General features: G+C 42.5%; 1 protein-coding gene across 2 annotated transcripts in view; it reads left to right on the plus strand.

The window, feature by feature from the left end:
• The window catches only part of LUZP2 (leucine zipper protein 2), a 538,553-nt gene that overhangs the window by 482,320 nt on the left and 34,409 nt on the right, over window positions 1-21,824 (plus strand). For both annotated transcript variants that reach the window (XM_083164175.1, XM_083164176.1), the window contains exon 10: window positions 19,260-19,355. In XM_083164175.1, coding sequence (XP_083020301.1) covers window positions 19,260-19,355 — 96 coding nt within the window. The remainder of the gene's footprint in view (window positions 1-19,259; window positions 19,356-21,824) is intronic.

Here is a 21,824-nt window from a genome sequence, read left to right on the forward strand (position 1 = left end):
GTTCTTGGACAGTGGAGAGCTCAGCCCCAATGATCTTTTCTGCTATCCTCACCACTCTTTGCAACCTTCGTCTGTCATTCTCGTTTGCTCCTCCGAACCAGATTGTGATCGAGGAGCAAAGGACAGACTCTACTATGGCAGTGTAGAAGATGAGCAGCAGCTCCTGCGGGATGTTGAATTTCTTGAGTTGCCTCAGGAAGAACAACCGCAGCTGAGCCTTCTTGACAGTTGTAATGATGTTGGGACCCCATTTGAGGTTGCAGGAAATCTTTGTTCCTAGGAATTTGAAGGAGTCGACCCTCGACTCTACTCTGTCAGATATTATGAGTGGGTGCATGGCATTTGGTTTCCTTCTGAAGTCCACCACCATCTCCATCGTTTTGAGGGGGTTGAGGTCAAGGTTGTTTCCGCTACACCATTTAGTTAGCCGATCCACCTCCCGTCTGTATGCCAACTTGTTTCCATCCATGATTAGGCCGATAACCGTTGTGTCGTCTGCAAATTGTATAATTTTTACTGACTGTTCTGCTGAGGTGCAGTCGTTTGTGTAGATGGAGAAGAGCAGGGGGGAGAGGACACATCCTTGAGGGGCACCGGTGCTAATTGTGCATGTGTTTGACATGAATGCGCCTGCTTTCACCGCCTGTTTCCTTTCAGTCAGTGATCCAGGAGCATGTAGGTTCTGGGACTCCTAGTGAACGGAGTTTTGGCTCCAGGATGTGAGGGATGATAGTGTTGAATGCCGAGCTGAAATCAACAAATAGAATCCTTGCATAGGTGCCTGGACTGTCCATGTGCTGTAGAATGTGGTGCAGCCCTAGGTTGACTGCATTCTCTACACTTCTGTTTGCTCGGTAGGCAAACTGCAGTGTTCGAGGTGAGCATTTGTATCAACTCTCAGGTGGTTCAGCACCATACGTTCAAGCACTTTCATGACCACCGGTGTTAGTGCAATCGGCCTGTAGTCATTGAGGTCTTTCGCAGTTGAGCTCTTGGGAACCAGGGCGATAATTGAGCCTTTGAAGCAGGTGGGGACCGTGCACATTTCTAGTGAAGTGTTGAAAATCCTGGTAAAGATAGGGGCGAGCTGTGTTGCACAGGTCTTGAGGGCAGATGGAGACACTCCGTCTGGGCCTCCAGCTTTCCTAGGGTTGACCCTCTTGAACATTCCTTCTACCTCTGTTTGGTCCACCCGGAGAGTCTTGGGTTGCAGTTTTGGAAGGAGGGTGGGCAAGCCGTTTTGCCCCGGTCAGGGGTAGGACTGATGCAGGTAGCTTCCTTCTCGAACCTGCAGTAGAAATCGTTCAGCTCGTTCACTAGTTTCTGGTGCCTTGTGGAGGGGGTTCGAGAGATCTTGTAGTTGGTTATAGCTTGCATGCCTCTCCAAACTGACGCGGGGTCGTTGGTTGACAGGTTGTTCGCCAGCTTGTCTGAGAATCTTTTTTTTGCCAGCTTGATTTCCCATGTTAGGGAGTTCCTGGCCTGTTTGTACAGGACAATATCACCACTGTGATAGGCTTCTTCCTTTGCCCGACGGAGCTTCCGGAGTTGACCGCTGAACCATGGCTTGTTGTTGTTGATGAAGGTGCGTGCTGTTTTGATTGGCACTCACAGGTCCTCGCAGAAGCTGATGTAGGCTGTCACTGTGTCGGTCAGATCGTCTAGGATTGTAGCGGAGCATTCAAAGACTCCCCAGTCTGTGCATTCGAGACAGGCCTGAAGCTTAATTTTTGCCTCGTTTGTCCAGCTTTTGACTGATCTGACCACTGGTTTAGCTGACCTTAGCTTCTGTGTGTAAGTTGGTAGATGGTGGACTATGCAATGGTCAGAGAGGCCAGAGCTGCCCGGGGGATAGCCCGGTAAGTAGACTTGATAGTGGTGTAGCAGTGCTCTAAGGTACGTCCTTCCCTGGTGTGGCATCTGACTTGCTGTCTGTACTTCGGTAGATCTTGGGACAGGTTGGCACTGTTGAAGTCGCCCATCACTATAAGCAGTAAGTAAACGTTACAGATCATTATGATGAATAAAAATGTTTGCTTGCCAATATTCACACCTATTTTGACAAATTCACTTGGCACTCAAATGAATAAATAACCACCAATCTCTCCCAATCCTTTTTTATTATTTCTTACGGCTTTCTGTTATTAATTGTCATCCAATTTAATGGATAAGATGGGCAGATATACACAGTACAATGCGCTGATATTATATTTTATAGATCATTCTAAGAATCACTTCCAGAATCTTCAGTGCATTATGTATCTGACCGCGGGTTATTTTTTAAAACTAACAGCCAGAGGGAAAGTAATGGAGCAAAGGGAAATAGATTATAGAAAAGTGGATGGAAAAGTAGATTGTGCTAAAGATGTTTTAAGTCGACAGAGGAAAATAACAACAGCTTTGTACAGGATGTGAGAAAACGCATTTATACAGGAGAAATAAGCGCCAGGCTCGATAACTGAAAGGGGATTTGTAAGGATTTAAAAACAATTTTAGGTTGTTGTTTTTTACTGTTGGGTGATAGTAAAGATGTATCTTATAAATTTATCAAATTTACCTACAGCATTTTTATTTACTTTAGATATCTTTTGGATCCAAATACTGTATATTTTGTTGTAAACATTGTTCAGCCAAATCAATACTAATATGCCAATTAACCAATTGAGTGCCAAGTAAATTTGTCAAAATAGGTGTGAAAATTGGCAAGAAAACATTTTTATTCATCATAATGGCCTGTACTGTTTCCTTACATAGTAAATATAATCTTTTTTTTGCAAAACATTTTTTTATTTGAATTTATAAAACAAATGTGAGCAACGCTGGAATTTTTTAGCTGATATTTTGCATATCTCTCACAGATATTGGCACTCAAGCTACAGTATTTAGTTACATGTATAAAAGCCAAATACATCTGATTAACTCTTCACAAAATCTCCGGAACCATGAGGACTAGGAAATAGTGAATGTCGACCCAGACATCGTATACCATTTATACCGTAACCGTCCTGTGATGGCCAACCTGAATAAGCTGAGGCTAATATTTCGGGGTGGTTGGTTGGTCGCACACGAGCAACGAGTTATTACATTTTAATGTTTGTATAAGGGCCCCCTATTTATTTCTATTATTAATCTTTATTTCTTATATTGAAGATTATAGGCGTTTGCTACCACTGGACAAAAATAGGGAAAACATTCATCAAGAAAAGAAAAGCTTGTCGCTTTGTAGTGCACCATCTTTATGGTGCACTACAAAGCGAGAAGCTTTTCTTTTCTTGATGAATGTTAAGCTGAGGCTTACCCAGCTGGCCATCTATGGGAATCATTGAGACGATTAGTCACCATGTTGATTCCAGTCTTCGACCTCAGTGGCAGCACTGGAATCGTCAGTGCAGCACGGAGGTATCTGACACCTCCTTCTACATTTCAGGAGATTGAAGGGTGTATTTGCTAAATAGATGCTCTTCAGAGCCATCATGGATTTTAAAAGGGAATTTTATAGTATTATATGCACAACGCTCTTTGTTTTATGTTTACCAATACGGTATATCCCTGTGAATCTCTCAGCGAGAAACACTGCAAAGCATTTTTAAACATACACCTAAGAATGCATGGGCTTATATACCATGTATTAAATAAAGGAACATCTATTACAGCACATAATGTAGAGCATACAATCAGCTTTATATTGTTCATATCCAAGCATTCATACTGTATCTGCAAATTGCTTTTTCTTTCAGCTTAATGAACCCTAATGAATTATATACATTCCTGGTAGGTAGGATCCTATTTGTGTCACTACTGTATATGCGCTACATAATCCTGAGCTGTATAATTAAAGGTTTTCCTTGAAATGTGTTTCTCATTCAACACTCTTGAAAAGAGAAACACAGAAGAAATTTGAGGTCATGCATCAAATAACAGAGCTTTTATGTATATCAGCATGGCGTATGAGTGATTTATTTCAGTGCAAATATACAAACGTTACTTTGTGGCAAGCTTGGTTGTGCATCAAAGGCACATACTGTATACATAAGTGACTCTATTTAAGCATTTTGTCCCAATATAAGGATTTCTGAAAGCGTCAAATGTGTGCACATCCTGCAGTGCTTATGCCAGTTGTATGAGTACCTGGTTCTGTTATAAGAGGTTTGCATTGTCAGCAGCATCTGTGGGGGTATAACATTGTATTATTACCAATGGAAGGAGTTGGGAGTATCATTAATGTACCTTGAGTAGCTCTGGTGAGAAAAAAATAGATTTTGTTCTAAGGCATGAGATTTAAGAGACTTCAGTAGTGGATAGTGGGGTGTCACGGTGGGCAAACTGAGCTAACCGGGCCCTTCCAGAGGCAGGGACCTGGGCCAGCTGTACCCACAGCACCCCCCTATTGGAAGCCCTGGCTATGGACAACATCATCTCATCATTTTTAGAAGAATTCTTTTTGTACAGTCTGTTTTTCAGACTTTTTCTTTTTTTTAGATACAAGAAATAGATTACAATGGCATACATACAATAAATAGGAGTGTAAAGCATGTAGAAGAATTCCATAACTAAAATACAAAAACACAAGGATTCCATATATTGTATCTACTGTACCACCTGTAACCTAGTAAGGGAGTTTATTTAAAGAGACATAATAATATAAGTATGTATGATTCAGCTAAATTATACCCATGTGTGTAGAACATGTACTTTGTGTCACTAGTATTCAATAAATCAAAACCAATAAAAGCAGGGTAAATGGGGTAAAATATACAGTAGATGCTTTTGGGTACCAATTTATAGGTGATATTTGGAGACATTCAAATGCAGTTTTACCATTACATGGAAGCCCCAGTGGAATAGAGAAGACAGGTCATTAAGTCCCACTGCAGATTCATGCATAGTTCTCAGATTTTCTGAATTCCACTAAATGAAACAATACTAAAATTGTTGGCAGCAAATAACTGGAGGACATCCATTGATCTAGAAAACTCTAATCTCATCTAACATTCCTTAACAGTTGGGGAAATTGGAGATATCCAAGGTATGGAAGTCATGGCTGTTGCCACAATGTTTAAATGCCAGACACTGGGATAGTTCAGAATTTAATAGTCAAATCTCTCTTGTGATCATCCCATATGAAGGTATAAAGTCCTCAGCCAAAGACAATCTTCTCAATCATCACCTTCAGAAATTTGTGGAGAAAAGGGTGGTTTTGAATAGACTATTGTAGGGTAAAATTAAACTATTTCATCTCAACTGCCCAAATCACCTTTACCAGTAGGTTTGATAGGCCAGATCAATTTCAAAACAAGGTATTTTTTATGGAACAAGATACCACACTCATCAACCCTGTGGGAAGAGTTAAGGTGGCCATACACACCCAGATTTATCTTCCGATCTGTCTGGTTGGAACAAAAACATGGTTATGGATTAGAGCAAATGACAGTTGACCATTTGCTTAGAAATGCTGGAAAATTGACAAACTGTCACTCATCCATAACCATGTTTTTGTAACAACCATGCCAGATCGGAAGATAAATCTTACTAGTTTATGGGCACCTTAAGCTATCAGATGAAGAGATAGTTGACATCTTTTACCTCTATTACTTTAAATTGGAATGTTTAGACAATGCACCCTGAGTGAAATCGCATCGTATGGCCCTTTTTTGTGGTGTGAGATGAGATCTCAGTAGTTCATATGGTAAAACACCTAAAACATCAACACTCTCCACGTCACCCCCGAAGCGTGGCGAGCCCCGGGAGGGGCGGCTGAACGCATCCTCCGACCTTTTCATACCCCCACTATACACGTCGGCATGGAGCTGATTATATATAGTGTGGCGATAGCAGCGAGCCACTGAGCCCGAAGCGTGGCGAGCGGATGCGGAATACATGTAAAGTAATCCGAGTACCCTCAAGTAGCTCGCTACGCTTGCCACGCTTCGGGCTCGGTGGTTCGCTGCGCTCACGACACTATATAAAATCATCTCCACGCCTACGTGGATAATGGGGGTATGAAAAGGTCGGAGGATGCGTTCCGCTGCGCTCGCCACGCTTCGGGGTGACGTGGAGAGGTGCTGTTTTAGGTGTTTTACCATATGAACTACTGAGATCTCATCTGATCTGATCTCACATCTCATCTCATCTGATCTTATCTCATTTGCGATTCTATTTCACTCAGGGTGCAGTGAATAAATTAACTAAATTAACTACTGAGATCGCATCGCACGCATCGCAAGGCACAAAAAGCCATGTGATGCGATGTGCGATGCGATTTCACAGATTAGCCCACTAAGCAAATAGCTTAGTAGGCACCCTGCTAGGAAACAAGTACCAAATTTACTAAGATGGGAGTTCTATTTCACATGGGGTGTTGTTAGTGGGACCAATCAGAATATTCTTCCTATTTATTTAACACCTTCTAGAACAATGGTTCTCAAACTCAGGTTTATATTTTCCAGGTCACCTGGCAGGTGTATAGGTGCTCCGCTCGCCATGCGTCGGGCACACTATTCTATTCTCCCACCACACCCTAGTGGATGGTAGGGCATGACATACCGCCTGTCGGCACATTTTGTCTCAAAAAAAAAAAAAAACAGTAAAAAAAAACCACGTCGAACTAATAACCCTGTTGACCTTACCCATGTCGACCTAATGACCCTGTTGACCTAACCCATGTCGACCTTCCTGCTTGTCGACATAAACACATGTCGACCTAATGGTGTCGATCTAATGCTTGTCTACCATCATGCTGGTGACCAATGACCATATCCCATTCATTAGGCTTATATATAAAAAAAAGCAGAATGCCAGATGACCTGCTTAATGCAGCTAAGACTTTTATAAGTAAGGCATTTGGATCTGGAGCTGCGATATTAACCCTTTGACTGCCAACATCTCGGTGAGAGATGTTCAAAATATCTGCAAAAAAAAAAAATGCCGGCACCGCTCACATTTGTTATATAAATTCAAATCAAAACTTTTCTGTAACAAAAGATAATATTTCCTATAAAAAGTAATCATTACAGGTCATTATGATGAATAAAAATGTTTGCTTGGCAATTTTCACACCTATTTTGACAAATTCAGTTGGCAATTGGGGTATTAAATATTCTCTATGAAACATTGTAAAATATGTTGGCATAATATAAATAACTTTATTTTGCAGTTCTCCAGGATCCAGAGAAAGAATTGTGTATACTGTAATGTGTTCATGGGTACCAGCTTGCAGTAGAGTGTCCCTGGAAAGTATTTTATAATGTTGGTAGCTATGTACGTGTCTAGTTGAGGTCTTGAAACACAGACTCATATACGTTCAGTTGATTTACACACCAATATCTTTGGCCTTGCAGCTGAAGTGGTGCAATTTAAACATTTCATAATTCTTTCCAAATAGCTTCCAGACTCTCTGCAACAACTCTCAATGCTCAGCAGAGAGACCATTGCCGGTATTGTAAGCACTTTGCACACCTATCAAGTGGTGTTTGTAAATGTGCCTCATCTCATCTGAGCCGTTATTTGTGCAAAACAAAATCATAATCCACAAATGAACTGAAAACTATGATCTCTCTGGGAGCCTCATTGTACTAATATATAGTACAATGGAAAGTTGTCTTAAACAGCTTTGTAAAATACAGAAATGTAGCAGACATTCACAATAACACAGTAAATAAACGGTCACTAGGTAGACAGTATGGAGGTCAACATACATTACAGCGCCAGCTTCAGCGCCATCTCTATAGGGAGAAGGGGACACACGCGCATGAGAGGCGCGCGCGTCCCCTTCCGACGGTGCTTCCAGCGCTTCCCCCGGGTCACCGCCGCCTGCCCGCACCCCCCCTAACCCTGTCCGTCTCCCTTAAGCGGAGACGGACAGGGTTCCCGTCAACTCGCTGACGGAGATTGAGACGCGCGTGCGCGTGAGACGCACACGCGTCTCAGTGAGACGGTGAGCCAGGCTGCTGGTGGATCGCCAGTGGTGAAGTTCTGACGATCCGCCAGCAAAGAAGAGGCCTGCCCCATCTGTACGTTGACCAGTAAAGGTCAACAAGTCTTAGATGGACAGGGTCAGAATGTCGACACAAGTATTAGGTCTACAATGGATTAGAGAAAAAGGTTTTTAATTCCATACTCTCTTTTGTTTGTCCTCCTGTGGTTATTTCCATTTTCTTTATTATTTTGGTATCATGATATTTTCATATATCCATGAGAATGTGGTGCTACCCCTCTCCTGTATACTGGTTTACAATGAAAAGAAGAAGAGAAGTTGGAGAATTTTGGGGTGCACTCCGAAATATGCCTGAAGGGCGTCCAACTGATAATTTCACAATTTCTAAAATGTAACTTTTATTGAGGCAATTTTAAAAAAAGAGGTGTTCTAATTACACCATCTTCAATAAGACAATAGTAACAATGTGCAGAAAAAAAGAAAAAAGAAATTGTGATTAAAACCAAGATGTGGATACTAGGTTGTGCAGTCTTATCCGCTATATTTATTGCCCCCTGTTTTTCCAAGGTATTGCAGTAATTTCCTCAATATCTTTCTGGCTTTTAAATGTTCTCACATCCACTGACACAACACATTGGCCCTTATTCTGATCGGTGCGGCCGGATCCGAATATGCGGCCAGGACCATGCGTGCGAAACCCCGCCTTCCATACGGATCGCCAACTCCGTCCGTACGCGGTAAGAAGCTGGCCGAACGGACCGCACGTGTATTTTTCATGGAATACGCCTCCTCCATCTCAGGGAACCTCCCCCATCATTCGATGGTCGCAGACCATCGAATGCAGGACCGAGCGGCCAGGCAGCTCCCGCAACCTCAGACCACACGGACATTTTTCAGTGCAAAAGCAGGGATCTGGGCGGGCAGCTGACATCCGGCAATGTCATATGTCCGCCCCCTACACGTGCGTCACGGCCGCATTACCATACGTACGCCCAGCGTTTGCATGGGAACGCCCATTAAACGCGGGGCGTATGCATATGGTAATGAGCCCAAATAGCCCTTCACGCCCCTCTCCACCCCCTGTTCGGAGTGTTCACATTTCATGCGGGATTTGGCTGTACGCCCCGCTCGCACATGCGCAGAGACGCCTCTGCACATACGCAGACACAAAACATCGGCGGCACGAACTCACGCGGATATTACCGCACCAACCAGAATAAGGGCCATTGTCTTTTCTTTTTTAAACAAGTTGTCTATATTTATACAATGTATCAGTGATCTGATTTTTGTTAGTACTCCCCAAAGAAATGGCAACAAAATTACCCTCCTATATTGGATTAGGGCAGTGTTGTGCACTTTAATAGAATAGAGGAATGCAGTTGATTCTCTGCTATTTTTGTTGCTGCAATTATTTTCCTTGCAGATAGTGTGCAATACAGTTTTTATAGTCAATATTAGAGGTGTGTGAGTTATAACATAGACTCTTTTATTTATGCTTGATTTTATATTTATTGGTGATGCTGGTATGGCATGTGGGGGTCTGTTGTCCTCCTGTTGCAGTCGGCACCTATGTCATATCCTATAGTGCACCTTTATATAAGTATGGGCCCACCGTCGTTCATTTCTGTGTGATATTTACTGTAAATTAATTGTGCCTATACTTGGCACTGTGGGTGTCACAATATTATTACTGTGGCAGGTAGAGCTATTTGCCTTAATTACCACAGGCTCCCCTCTTGTATGAACTAATGGTACAATAAGTGAATACACTTTGTTTCAATACACCTTTGCCCATAATTTCGGCAATACTCAAATAATCACCACCATTGAGTACTTTCTGTATCCGTCACATATGTACCGCTTGACTCCCTTGTTCAGTTGCGTATTTTTAATATTTGTAATATGTTGGATACTGTGGTGTACTTTTTATTTAGTTTTAATGAGAGCCTCAGTATCTTAACTGCAACAGACAGTCCTACTCGCCTCTATTCCCACAGGCGCCCCAATTTACTTCAGCGTGTGTGCAGTGTATTCATTTGTTTCATGTGGCTGTGCCTTTATATGTGAATCTGGCAATGTTTTCACACGCACCCCTCTATTCAGGCATATGGTGCAGTGAAAAGGTTGATTTTATTTTGTTTCACCTTCACATGTGAATTCAGCAGTATTTATACAATCGCTCCCACAGAGTCTCTCGTGTACTTGTAATGCGCGTTGTATTGCGCTTATTACACTTTATACTGGCGCCGGTGTATGTGCTAGCTACACTTGGTTTGTTAACACCGGTCCTTGTGTAGTATCACGGCTCCCATCGCATGCCATCGCATGCCATCGCATGCCATCGCATGCCATATGTAGTGGAATGAGATGGCATGCGATGGGATGCGATTTTTGCAGTTTTTAAGCAATTTTTAAAAAAATCGAATGTGATCACTTCGCATGCGATCGCATCACATGCGATCGCATGCGATTTTTTTACAGAAATGCATCCAAATGCATTGAAATTAGTATCAAACATGTTCAATGGCCCCCAAATGTCATTTTCAGGCTGTGCCACCCCCACTATCAACGCAAACCCAAAGCGTGGCAAGAGTGCAGCGAGCCCACGAGGGGCGGCAGTACGCGTCCTACGACCTTTTCATACCCCCACTATCCACGTCGGCGTGGAGTTGAGAATAGAAAGTGTGGCGAGAGCAGCGAGCCACCGAGCCCGAAGCGTGGCGAGCGAACGCGGACACCTGTGAAGCCCGCGAGGGGACGCGGATACCTGTGAAGGTATCCGTGTCCCCTCGCGGGGCGCGCTGCGCTCGCCACGCTTCGGGCTCGGTGGCTCGCTGCGCTCGCCACACTTTCTATTCTCAACTCCAGGCCGACGTGGATAGTGGGGGTATGAAAAGGTCGTAGGACGCGTACCGCTGCGCTCGCCACGCTTCTGGTTCGCGTTGATAGTGGGGGTGGTGCAGCCTCAAAAATGACATTTGGGGGCCATTGAACATGTTTGATACTAATTTCAATGCATTTGGATGCTTTTCTGTTAAAAATCGCATATGCGATGGACATCGTGGGAGCCGTGATTCTACACAAGTACCTTAACACCTTCACCGGCATTTGTAAATTGTATAAGATACTTTGTGGTTCATGCAGCGTTCATTAGAAACCAATTGTCGGTATCTCATGCCGTTTGTCCCGCAGTGCTCCCGCTGTGATGAGCGTCTCTTACTTTAAATGCTGACTGAATTAGATCTCGTTTTGACCATTTAATTTCAAGTTACACTGCTGCACTTCAATTCGCTATGTAATATTTGGTGTCTGTGCCAAGTTCCACTTAATTGTTTTAGAACCTACAGTAGTTACACTCTGCGTCTTCTGCCTCGTGCAATGGAGCGCGCTCACCGGTCTCCTGTTATTAGCACACACTTCTTCCACTAAACATTCATTTTAGTTTGCACACTATCTCTTGGGAATGGGAAAGTTGACAGTCAAAAGTTCGACATGAGTTTTTCACCCCCCCTTCCCCCCCAGAGTGGTATTTCATTCCCTACCATCCAATAGAGCATGGAGGGAGAATAGAATAGTGTGCCAACACAGCAAGGCACCATTCTCCCATAGCATGTTGAGTGTAGCGACATGGATACGGTGTCCATGTCAACTTAGGTCAACATTCTGCACACAAAAATGTGAAAAACTCATGTCGATTTTGACTGATAACCTTCCCATTGTCGGCCTAATGATTGTGTCGACCTTCTGACCTTTTATCCTTAGGCATGTCAACCTATTTCATGTGTCGACCTACTGTATGTCCTGCCAATCTTTAGTGGTCAACTTAATGTATGTCGACTTTCATATTGTCAACCCTATGACCGATACCCCAATAAAATGAGATAATAAAAAGTTAAGCTAGAGCAAGTTTGATCAATAGTCTAAAAATATTGAATCATTTTTTCATAATTTTGTGCAATAATACTAATAATATAAACTGGCCTGAGATTGGAAGATCGTTTTATTCATAAGGAACCGTTAACTCTTTATTTCTAGCAGTTCTTAACCACTCGTGGGTTTGGGTGCATCAGATGCAAACATTCCGAGTTGGGCTTCCATGACATTATAGCATCTGATGCAGTCAGTGAGAAACACCCATTCCCAGCCACTCTTCATCCTTGTGCTATGCCCCAGTGACCCCCATGCAGCCGTTCACTACTGATCAGGCACCCCGGTTGAACCCTCCATCCGGCGGCAGCAGAAATGTACAGCCACTGGTAGAAATGTAGATGAAGCAGCCTCGGACTCTTTTGGTCTGAATCAGCCCCATTATTACAACATAATAGCTAATAACAGGAGTCAGATCATTGTAGTATCTTTGATGTTGTTCTTTTTTTTGCTTGTACCCAACAACTGAAGATTGTTGTCTCTAGAACTTTGACCTAAGAGAACTCCCTGTTTACGAGCAAAAAAAACCATATATAAAATCAGTATTCACATTTTTCCACCTGACCGCATGAAAACATGTCTTATAAGTGGAGCAATTTGCATTTTGCAGCACAAAGAAAATATTTTTAAAGTATAAAAGTGTTTTTTTGTCATGAGTAAAGGTCTTTACAAATGCTCTATAGATGAAAATGAATGTAATCTGCAGTATTTCACTTTGTGAGAGGCACTTACAATTCTCTCAATAGTAAGACAGTATGGTGCACACATCTGAAATACCGATGTAGGATATCTTTTCAGCTCATTGTATATTTATTAGCTATTTTAGGTGTTTAAAGTTTTAGAGTTTCAAAGCATTTTTGTGCCGTATTCAAGTTTTGTTTCCAAGCGTTCAGTAATTGCGATAATCTGTAGAGCTCTGTGGTCTTTCCGCCACAAAGACTCTGTGCCACATTCGATAGCTATTTTCTAGAACATATTAAAAATCAAATCAAGAAACTCTGTATACAATATGATATGTATTTTTGAAGATAATAAAATCCTTTAAATATAATGTACATTATTATGACCAGGGCGCACCTCTGGAGAGCTGTTTGCCAGCAGGAAGATAATGTGTTTATCAGGAATTTTTTTTTTCTATTCAAATCCTTCATGTCAACTGATTTTGGTTTTAAAGTCAGATTCATGTTTGGATTTTAAAGAAGTACCTTGATTTTTTACATACTGCCTACCTTTGATTTTCACCCATTCCCTGAATTCACCTACTGCCTCCCACTGTCGCTCAATACATGGTGTCACCCACTACCACTCCTTGTCACCCACTGACTTTTTGTCTCCCATTATGTCTCTCCATCGCCCACTTCCTCACTCTCTGGCTCTCCCTAGTGTCAGTATATCCCCATCACTCTCCTCTAAAGGCCCATACACAGTGGTATAACAATAGCCCCGCAGACCCTGAGTAAAGTATGGGCGCCAGAGTTCCGCTCCTGCCTTACCCCAGTTGCCGCTTGCCGCCACCACCGCCTCTAACCGGGACAAGCAGATCTACTTCTCTGCGATGACCGGTCCCGGCGCTTCTACTGGCTCAGCTCCTGCTATTATGAAAAATCGCCCTCACAAAATGTCCGCCCCCTTATAGCAGACCATATTTTTGGATGCTAGAGGAGGCCGCCTGCAAAAAATAATCTAAGTTGGTGAAATGAAATGAGAATTTTTTTTATAAAAAATATTTTTTTTTAAATATGAATCTGAAAATTGCCATGTGCATATGTATTAACGTCCTATGAAGCCCTTTAAAAGTTCTGGAGCAACCAATTACCTTCAGAAGTTATGTAATTAGTGAAATGAAGTCCACCTGTGTGCTATCTAAGTGTCAAATGATCTGTCAGTATAAACACACTTTTTTAAAAAAAAACTCAGAGGCTGCAACAACACTAAGCAAGAGGCATCACACCATGAAGACCAAGGAACTCTCCAAACAGGTCAGAGATAAATTTGTTGAAAAGTACAAGACAGGGTTTGGTAATAAAAAAAAAAAAAATCCAACTCTTTGATGATCCCCAGAGCACCGTCAAATACATCATCTTCAAATGGAAAGAAAATGGTATCACAACAAACCTGCCAGGAGAGGGCCGTCCACCAAATCTCACAGACCGGGAAAGGAGGGCATTAACACAGAGACTAAAGGTAACCCTGAAGAAGCTGCAGAGTTCCACAGCAGAGACTGGTATATCTATGTATAGGACCACAATAAGCTGTACATTCCATAGAGCTGGGCATTATGGAAGAGTGGCAAAAAAAAAGCCATTACTTAGTGTTAAAAATAAGAAGGCACATGATGAGTTTGCCAAAAGGCATGTGGGGGTCTCCCAAAATGTATGGATGAAGGTGCTCTGGTGAGATGAGACAACTTTTTGGCCACCAAGGAAAACACTATGTCTGGCACAAACCCAACACATTCCATCACCCCAAGAATACCATCCCCACAGAGAAACATGGTGGTGGAAGCATCATGCTGTGGGGATGTTTTTCAGCAGCAGGTACTGTGAAATGATTGGACTTGAGAGAAAGATGGATGTGGTCAAATTCGAAGATTGCTGTTCACAAGCGGAAGCCATCCAACATGAGCAGTTTTGCATTGAGGAATGGGAAAAATTCCAGTGGCAAGCTCATGGAGACTTATCCAAAGCGGCTTGCAGCTGTAATTGCCGCAAAAGGTGGCTCTACAAAGTACTGACTTGAGGGGGTGAATGCTTATGCACACTGAAGTTTTCTGTTATTTTGTCGTATTTGTTGATTGCTTCTTCAAAGTTGTAGACATGTTCTATGAATGAAATGGTGCAAACCTTCAAACAATCCATTTTAATTCTAGGTTGTGAGGCAACAAAACATGAAAAATGGCAAGGGGGTGAATACTTTTGCAAAACACTGTGTGTGTGTGTATACACTGTTCAAAAAAATAAAGGGAACACTTAAACAACACAATGTAACTCCAAGTCAATCACACTTCTGTGAAATCAAACTGTCCACTTAGGAAGCAACACTGATTGACAATCAATTTCACATGCTGTTGTGCAAATGGAATAGACAACAGGTGGAAATTATAGGCAACTAGCAAGACCCCCAAATAAAGGAGTTGTTCTGCAGGTGGTGACCACAGACCACTTCTATGCTCCTATGCTTTCTGGCTAATGTTTTTGTAATTTTTGAAAGCTGGCGGTGCTTTCACTCTGGTGGTAGCATGAGACGGAGTCTACAACCCACATAAGTGGCTCAGGTAGTGCAGCTCATCCAGGATGGCACATCAATGCAAGCTGTGGCAAGAAAGTTTGCTGTGTCGGTCAGCGTAGTGTCCAGAGCATGGAGGTGCTACCAGGATACAGGCCAGTACATCAGGAGACATGGAGGAGGCAGTAGGAGTGCAACAACCCAGCAACAGCAACGCTACCTTCACCTTTGTCCAATGAGGAACAGGAGGAGCACTGCCAGAGCCCTACAAAACGACCTCCAGCAGACCACAAATGTGCATGTTTCTACTCAAATGGTCAGAAAGACACCATGAGGGTGGTATGAGGGCCCGACATCCACAGGTGGGTTTGTGCTTACAGCCCAACACCGTGCAGGACATTTGGCATTTGCTAGAGAACACCAAGATTGGCAAATTTGCCACGGGCACCCTGTGCTCTTTACAGATGAAAGCAGGTTCACATTGAGCAAGTGACAGATGTGGCCGAGTCTGGAGGTGCCAAGGAGAACGTTCTGCTGCCTGCAACATCCCCCCGCATGACCGGTTTGGCAGTTGGTCAGTAATGGTGGGGGGGCGCACAGCCCTCCATGTGCTCGCCAGAGGTAGCCTGACTGCCATTAGGTACCGAGTTGAGATCCTCAGACCCCTTCTGAGACCATATACTGGTGTGGCTGGCCCTGGGTTCCTCCTAATGCAAGACAATGCTAGACCTCATGTGGCTGGAATGTGTCAGCAGTTCCTGCAAGATGAAGGCATTGATGCTATGGACTGGCCGCCCATTACCCAGACCTGAATCCAACTGAGCACATCTGGGACATAATGTCTCGCTCCATCCACCAATGCCACGTTGCACCACAGACTGTCCAGGAGTTGGCGGATGCTTTAGTCCAGGTCTGAGAGGAGTTCCCTCAGGAGATCATTCACCACCTCATCAGGAGCATGCCCAGGCGTTGTAGGGAGGTCATACAGACATGTGGAGGCCACACACACTACTGAGTCTCATTTTGACTTATTTTAATGACATTACATCAAAGTTGGATCAGCCTGTAGTGTGTTTTTCAATTAATCATTTTTGTTTGATTTTGTTGTCAGCACATTCAACTATGTAAAGAACAAAGTATTTAATAAGAATATTTCATTCATATCTAGGATGTGTTAAGTTAGTGTTCCCTATTATTTTGAGCAGTATCTATCTCTCTCTCTCTCTCTCTCTCTCTCTCTCTCTCTCTCTCTCTCTCTCTCTCTATATATATATATATATATATATATATATATTATGTATTAATATTTCTCTACACCCATGAATACGATCCCTTTGTAAGATGACGGACACTGTACATGTGTTTAAGATGTAGTTTAACTGATGATTAATACAATGGTGATATTTTATTTAAAATATATGCATTTATCCGCCTTATAATATCCTAGGATTTTATTTGCCTTTGTGCTGCTAATCAGCTTTATGTCAACTACAATTCTTAAGTCCCTTTCCATCTCAGTTTTCCTGCCTATATTCCATTTAAAGTATAAAGTACATAGTTATTACTATAGTCTACGTGCATAATCTTCCATTTATCCACATTAAATCTAATCTGCTTTATCGAGACCCAGTTTGACATTTTGTCTAAATCTTTCTGTAATAATTTTCTAGTCTGCTTTGTATAATATACCACACACCATAGCACAATTGCATATCCTCCTGTGTTTGACAGGGGCTTATGCTAGAGAAACTATTAACTTACTACACATAACATTGCTAAGTAAATGTTCACACAATAAAATTGCTTTTAAAATGTGTTTATTATTATTATTATTTAATAACAATCCAAATTAGAGCAGACGGGCCTGGAGATCATTATATAACATTAAGGTCTTGTCACTCAGTGGTACATTTACTAAGACAAGGTGTTCTATTGGAGATGGGATGTGCCCATTGCAACCAATCAGATTCCACTGTATCTATTATTTCCTAAAGGGTGCAATTTAAATAAGAAGCAGAATCTGATTAATTGCTATGGGTGACATCCCATCTACAATAGAACTCCCATCTTAGTAAATTGACTCATTTATGCCCTTGTATTCAGGAGATCCCACCTTCCGTAAACAAGCAAACATTATAACCCATCTGGGAAAATGGAGTTTCTGACTCCCAGAAAAGAGGCTATTAGCTGAAATGTTACTTTGTTGCATTGCCATCATATTTTTGTGATCTGCCAGACCCATTCCGCCACTATTGCAAAAAAAAAAGCCAGGGAGAGGGGGTTCTTCTGTAAACAGTCCTGTGTCATCACAAACCACCTTACTATAGACTCCCAAATCCTAACTCCACCCCCTAACAGCTCATTGATTGGTTGAAATAACAAACCATGGGAATATTAGGATTCAGTGGACGGGATGCTGGTATTTAGTAGACCAGCGACTAAATCCCGACACCCCTCAGAAACTCAACGTCAGACTCCCAACATCCTGAATGATAGAATGCTGGGGAGGTTTAGGAATAGGTTCAGGGGTGGGGGAATTAGGTGGGGTGTTAGGGTTAGCCTGCAAGAATGGAGGGTCATGGTTAGTCTTGAAGGGGGGCATGAAAGTTAGGGTTAGGCTGTGGAAAAGGATGGTTGGGGCTGGGATAATTAGAACCCCTTCCTCTAGACTATAAGCTCTGTGGAACAAAGTCGTCTACCCTCCTGTTCTCACAGCTCTTGTCTTTTGCACTTCAATTTCAGCTCTCTCACTCAGCTAAGAACTACTTGTTTCCCTACTTATCAGCTGTATTGTGTACTGGGACTTGTGTTGCTAATTGTTACCTTTGGTGAGATATGCCCTATTTTTCTATTCGATTTTGCTTCTATAAGAATAGAAAATCGAATGGGCATTGAATGCTTTTCTACACTTGATGCAAATTCAGTCCCAATGCACGATCCCGTGTAGTGTGGCAGGCAACAATATATAGTAGAGATTTGTCATACATAGTCAAAATCGATTGTGAACACTGTAACCAAACCATATCCACACCCAGGTGTGATAGAGGTCAAAGAGAAAGTAAAATCTCACAGTGTCTACGCAACATATCTGTCATGTTTAGTTATGTGTATTGTTCTAATGTGTGCAATTTGTATGGCACCGCAAACTGCTTGATGCACCTTATAAAAAAAATAATAATAGAATACTTACCCACCCGGTGTCAGGATTCTAGGTATCATGATATCGCTGTCAACCATGTTACCATCGGTATTCTAAGAGACAATCTACCGTACCCAATACAGGAATATCATAACTACAGAAGGAGCCCCTCTCATTGACTCTCAGTGCTCGCCAGAACCTCCCCGCTGGTGATACCTGGTGGAGAGGGACTCCATCAGACTGGGACGCGTGTGTGTCTCACTCGCATGTGCATCCCAGTCACGGCGTGACCCTGCCCATCTCCACTTCAGGGAGACGGGCAAGGTTAGGGGGGGGGGGGGTTCGGTGAGGCAGTGGGGACCGGCATTGGTGGCGGGGGAGGCGGCGGAGTGCTACGTTGAAATGGGGTGCATGAGCATCTCGTGCCCGCGCGTCCCCTTCTGACGGCCGGTGGGGGCTGGCATCTGGTGGGGGCTGGCGATGGATTCGCCAGCCCCTGCAATGAAGAGCCCTGCTCCATCTCTAGGGTTTTTAACCTAGAAACAAAAATGTGGCTATTTTGTATCTCCAGCTACCTTTATATTAATACATGTAAATATGTATAGAAATAAGATGTATTTTTGTTCAATTTGCAGTTAGTATAGTACAAGTAAGCCTTACTTTAAAGTAAGTTGCTGTATGTTGCTAGGTATGTATACCGTATATTGTACGTACCAATAAATAAATAAAATGATCTTATATTCTACGCTAATTTCCAATCGTAAAATGTTATTCATAGCTTGGATTTTTTTCCCGGAATTTAGGTTTTGTATAAATATACAGTATCTACAGTTAATGCTGATGGTTCATTGCAAATCATTACTGTTTCTTTAAGCTTAGTTACAGTGAGCATGTCACCTACTGTGGAGGCAGCCATTTTGTGCAGATTCTCTATGAATATTTTCTCCACTGTATAACAGTAAATTCTCCTGACTGCTTCAGTGTCAACGGTGATTATTTTTAAACATATTGATTTTTTTTCTGCTTTTTTTATAGAGCCAAATAGCTGCATCATCAAATACAGGCTCAGGTTCCAGTAAAGAGACAATAAAAGAATTCCAACATGACAAGAACTGTGACTCTCCTCGCAATGTAAGCATATGTCATTTTGCCACAAATGCTGAGCCATAAATTTGGATTTGCTGTGTTTTTATATTGTGCAAACTAATGGGTTCTCTACTAGACAAATTTATGAATTTTAAAACAGTCAAAAATTGTCTTTAGTCAACATCTAGTTCCCTAGTTTAATATGTCAATATGTCGACACTTTGCCACAATTGCCAACAGTCCTGATTTGTGTAGTCTGAATGGGAATGACATGCCAGAGGTTTTGACTTTCATTACTTTTGGTATAATATATATCCTTATTCCCAACTAAACGGAAATTAGAGTCTGGCAGATCTTTACATACCCATCACAAGTTGAGCTGTGGTTGTTTGAATCTCCAAGTGTGTATTCTTCATCATGGTAGCAAAAACTAAGGTACTTGTGTAAATCGGCCGAAAATCTGCCGAAAATCGCATGCAAAAATTGGATGCGATTTTGCGGCCGATTTTCGGACGATTTTTTTGCGTTTTCTGGTCGTTTTGCATGCTGTTCCATCATTGCACACCTTGCACACCCCAGATTTCCATCGTAGTTCATCGCATCGCATGCAATATAGTGGCATGCGATGCATGTGATGGGATTCGATTTTAAATTGTACAAGCACCCTGATGGGTGCTTACAATGTTAAATGCACCCCCATTGTCAACACCACCCCCACTATCAACGCCAACCTGAAGTATGGCGTGAGGGGCGGCAATACGCGTCCTCTGACCTTTTTATACCCCCACTATACACGTCGGCGTGGAGTTGATTCTAGATAGTGTGGCGAGCGCAGCGACCCACCGAGCCCGAAACGATGCGAGGGGACGCGGAATACATGTAAAGTAATACGTGTTCCCTCGCGGGGCTTGCTGCGCTCGCCACACTATCTAAAATCAACTTTACGCCGACGTGGATAGTGGGGTATGAAAAGGTCGGAGGATGCATACCTCCGCCCCTCGCGGGCTCGCTGCACTCGCCACGCTTCGGGTAGGCGTTAATAGTGGGGGTGGCGTTGACAATGGCATTGATAATGGGGGTGGCGTTGACAATGGGGGTACATTTAACATTGTGAATCGCATCGCATGCCACTTGCTGGCATACAATGCTATGCGATATTTAATTGTACAATCAGGGCATTTTCCCGAAAATCGCATTGCATACCATCGCATACCATCGCATACTACCTGGGGGTGTGCAAGGATGGAATAGCATGCAAATCGGCAGGAAATGGCCGAAAATCTGCAAAAAATTTGCCGAAAATCAGACGCAAATCGGACGCTAAATCGCATCGCGGATCGAATCGATCAAAAATCGCCCGCAAATCGGCCGATAAATCGGATGCGATATCGTATACGATTTACATTACATCGGGCGCCCTGGTACACAAGTACAAAACTAATTAAGAGCCCTAGCTTACTAATACTTTCTTTGGGACTCATGTCTCTGCTCTATTTTTCAAAAGCAGCACACAAAAACAGGTTAGAAGAATCTTAGTCCGTCGCTCCCCAATGAGCCATACACAGTTGTCTCCAGCTCAGTATGGTATTATTACATTACTACAAGGTTGAACCCACTGTCAAAAATGTTACATTTATTAGTCAGCATATGATTATGTGCCTTTGTAGAAGGGGCATTATCTTGTTATGCTAGTGGTGCATCAGTGGCGTAACTACCTATTTTGCGCCCCCCCGCCGCAAATTTTTTAAGGCCCCCCTCCCACTCCCCCTCCACCGGCAGACAGCAGCAGGTAACTATAGCCCCGCAGACCCCCGGCGCCTAAACTTTCTCTGCGCCACCCCACCACCGCGGGGGCTGCGGAGCTATAATTACGCCACTGTGGTGCATCCAGTGTCCATATGGCTTGCTTCTTGTGAACTTCATCAATTCATTTTGTCCACACAGTTCAGCGATGTTTGTTTGCATAACAAATGCTCATAGGCTGTGCATGGACATTTTAGAATACTGAGACCCAGTAAAAAGTAATACCATATTATATTTGTCACACAAGGACTGAATATTATACACCTTCTGTCACAATGCACTATGTAACTGTGACAAGCAAAGTCTATATATATATATATATATATATATATATATATCAATATATAGACTTTGCTTGTATATATAAAATGATGCCCGAAGTATATATATATATATATATATATATATATATATATATATATATATATATATATATATATATATATATATAGCTAACTACTCCTCACCTCTATGAGGTGAAGTACCGCCAGATGGACCAAATTACTAAATGAAAGACATTTTTGCAGGACACTGATTAGTGCAAAACTTGCTGGATATGGGGAGGGAGCTGTGAAGACAGAGTTTGGAAGTAGGTGCAGATAATGACTGGGGGTGGGGTAGAGAGTTTGAGGAGCCATCATTTTGACTGACTTTAAACTAGTAATATTATAATAAGCACATAAAACTATCAACGACATGAAAATTTGTTTT

Source organism: Crinia signifera, chromosome 11 (genome assembly GCF_055691185.1).
Source record: "Crinia signifera chromosome 11, ASM5569118v1, whole genome shotgun sequence".
NCBI classification, from domain to species: domain Eukaryota; kingdom Metazoa; phylum Chordata; class Amphibia; order Anura; family Myobatrachidae; genus Crinia; species Crinia signifera.